The sequence below is a fragment of the Eimeria acervulina genome, genomic scaffold (assembly GCF_000499425.1).
Source record: "Eimeria acervulina Houghton genomic scaffold, Eah_scaff1413, whole genome shotgun sequence".
Classification (NCBI taxonomy): domain Eukaryota; phylum Apicomplexa; class Conoidasida; order Eucoccidiorida; family Eimeriidae; genus Eimeria; species Eimeria acervulina.
In genome coordinates, this window is record NW_013550249.1 from 1 (window position 1) to 2,500 (window position 2,500).

Consider the following 2,500-nt stretch of genomic DNA (forward strand, 5'->3'; position numbering starts at 1 on the left):
CTATATATATATATATATATAACATATAATAAATATATTAACTATATTAACTATATTAACTATATTAACTATATATTAAATATATATTATATATAATATATATTATATATTATATATAATATATTAAACATATTAAACATATTAAACATATAATATTATAATATATATATATATATTTAAATATACCTGTGGTTGTCACATCTTCTGCTGCCTGGCCGCCCCCAAGAAGAAGATGCAGCTTCCTGTCGGCTCCCGGATGCGTCAGAAGGGGACTCAGACCGCATGCATTCAAAGGACGGTCTGTCGTGTACGTCTGCAGCAGCAGCAGCAGCAGCAGATGTAGCAGCAGCAGATGTAGCAGCAGATGTGGCAGCAGATGTAGCAGCAGATGTGGCAGCAGATGAGGCAGCAGATGTGGCAGCAGCAGCGGGAGCAGCAGATTAAGCAGCAGATTAAGCAGCAGAGCAGCAGATGAAGCAACAGATGTAGCAGCAGATGAAGCAGCAGATAATCATGCAGCAGCAGATGCAGAACATGCAGCAGCACATGGTGTAGGAGATGCAGCAGCAGATGCAGCAATTGTAGCAGCAGATGCAGGAGTGCATGCAGCAGCAAATGTAGAAGCAGCAGCAGCAAACGGAGTAGGAGACAGTCGCACACTAGTCAACGCAAAAGGAGACAGAGACAGCAGGAAACACAATAGAAAACACAAACAGCAGCAGCAGCAGCAGCAGCAACAGCAGCAGCAAACAAAAGGAGACAGCAGAGACTGAGGAGACATCTCTCACCTTCAGGCATTCCCAATCCTTAGTAGACCACAGCTTCGCAGTACCGTCAGAGCAGCTCTGCAGCAGCAGCAGCAGCAAGAGCAGCAACAAGAACATTTGAGGGCGCAGCAGCATCAACAGCAGCAAACAAAAGGGGACAGCAGAAGCAGCTGCAAACCTCTCTCTATCAGTGGCAGCGACAGACCAACAAGCTCAGCAGCAGCAGCAGCAGCAACAGCAGCAACTCCAGCAGCAGCATCAGCAGCAGAAAGGGTAAGGGAAGCAGCGGCAGCGTAAGCAGCAGAAAGAGCAGGAGCAGCAGATGCACCAGCAGCACGAACCAGAGCAGCAGCAGCAAGAGCAGCAGATGCTATAAGAGCAGCAGCAGCAGCAGCAGCAGCAGCAGCATACGGTTAGCGCAAGCATTCTGTCTTCAGTGAAACTCATGCAGGTAATGTAAGACTTGTGCCCCCTCAACTCGCTGATATACTCCCCGTTGCTCGAATCCCATATCTGCACAAACCCTAAACCCTAAACCCTAAACCCTAAACCCTTGCCGCCCCTCAAAAGGCCCGCGTCACTCTCAGACGCGGCTCTGAGTTGGTGCTGCTTGCGATGGCTTAGGGCGTCTGATAAGGTTTTATGAGGGTTTAGGGTTTATGAGGGTTTAGTGTGAATGAGGGTTTAGGGTTAATAAGGGTTTATGAGGGTTTAGGGTTTAGGGTTTAGGGTTTATACCATGATATCACCATTCTCATGCGTTGAGATAATTGTTTCGTCGAAGGGGCCCCAGTGAACCTGTACGCAGCGACTAGCAAAGTCGTCTTGCACCCACAGCCTCTTGGGGGTTTCTCCGTCTACCTGCAACCACAAACCCTAAACCCTAAACCCTAAACCCTAAACCCTAAACCTTAGCAGCCCCTCATAGAGGCAGAAAGGTAAGAGCATGAAGCCGTCAGGAACATAGTCAGAAAGAAATGGATTCGGTTCAAGCTTCATCTTTGGTGGTTTAGGGTTTATGAGGGTTTAGGGTTTACAAGGGTCTAGGGTTTAGGGTTTGTGAGGGTTTAGGGTTTGTGAGGGTTTAGGGTTTAGGACCTTCCAAACTTTAATCGACTTCTGACTGCCCCTGAAGTCGTCATGGGCCAAAACAAATTTATTTTGCTGCGTGGGCATGCGGCACCACTCCACGAACCTAAACCGCAAACCCTAAACCCTAAACCCTAAACCCTAAACCCTAAACCCTAAGCCCTAAAACCATCATAAGCAGCAGCATCAGCAGCAGCATGAGCAACAGCCTCAGCATGAACAGCAGAAGCATCAGCACCAGCAACAGCACATCCTCAGCAGCAGCAGCAACCTCAGCAGCAGCAACGGCATAAGTAGCAACAGCATAAGCAGCAACAGCATCAGCGCTAGCAGCAGCGTTAGCAGCAGCGTTAGCAGCAGCCTTATTAGGAGAAATAGAAGCACTAACCTGCACGTCCCTTGCTCAGGTATTTCATGAAGAAGTGCTGCTGTACATACATCAAAAATTAAGATTTTTTGATCTGCGGATGCAGCAATGAGGCGGGATGAGTCCAGCGTACAGTCGCATGCCCACACCACACCCTTGCCTACATCGTATGTACCTGTAAATAAATAAATAAATAAATAAATAAATAATAATATTAATTTATATTTATTAATATTAATTAATTGAAATGCACTCATTCGCGTCAAAAAATCGGCGT

General features: G+C 46.4%; 1 protein-coding gene across 1 annotated transcript in view; it reads right to left on the reverse strand.

Moving 5' to 3' along the window:
• Nucleotides 1-186: 186 nt before the first annotated feature.
• EAH_00059520 (eukaryotic translation initiation factor 3 delta subunit, putative) overlaps nt 187-2,500 on the reverse strand; it is a gene marked incomplete at both ends in the record, with an annotated part of 2,972 nt that continues 658 nt past the window's right edge. The window contains 6 exons of the mRNA XM_013397157.1: nt 187-313; nt 789-845; nt 1,179-1,280; nt 1,506-1,628; nt 1,866-1,962; nt 2,245-2,398. Of these exons, the coding sequence (XP_013252611.1) occupies nt 187-313; nt 789-845; nt 1,179-1,280; nt 1,506-1,628; nt 1,866-1,962; nt 2,245-2,398 (660 nt within the window). The remainder of the gene's footprint in view (nt 314-788; nt 846-1,178; nt 1,281-1,505; nt 1,629-1,865; nt 1,963-2,244; nt 2,399-2,500) is intronic.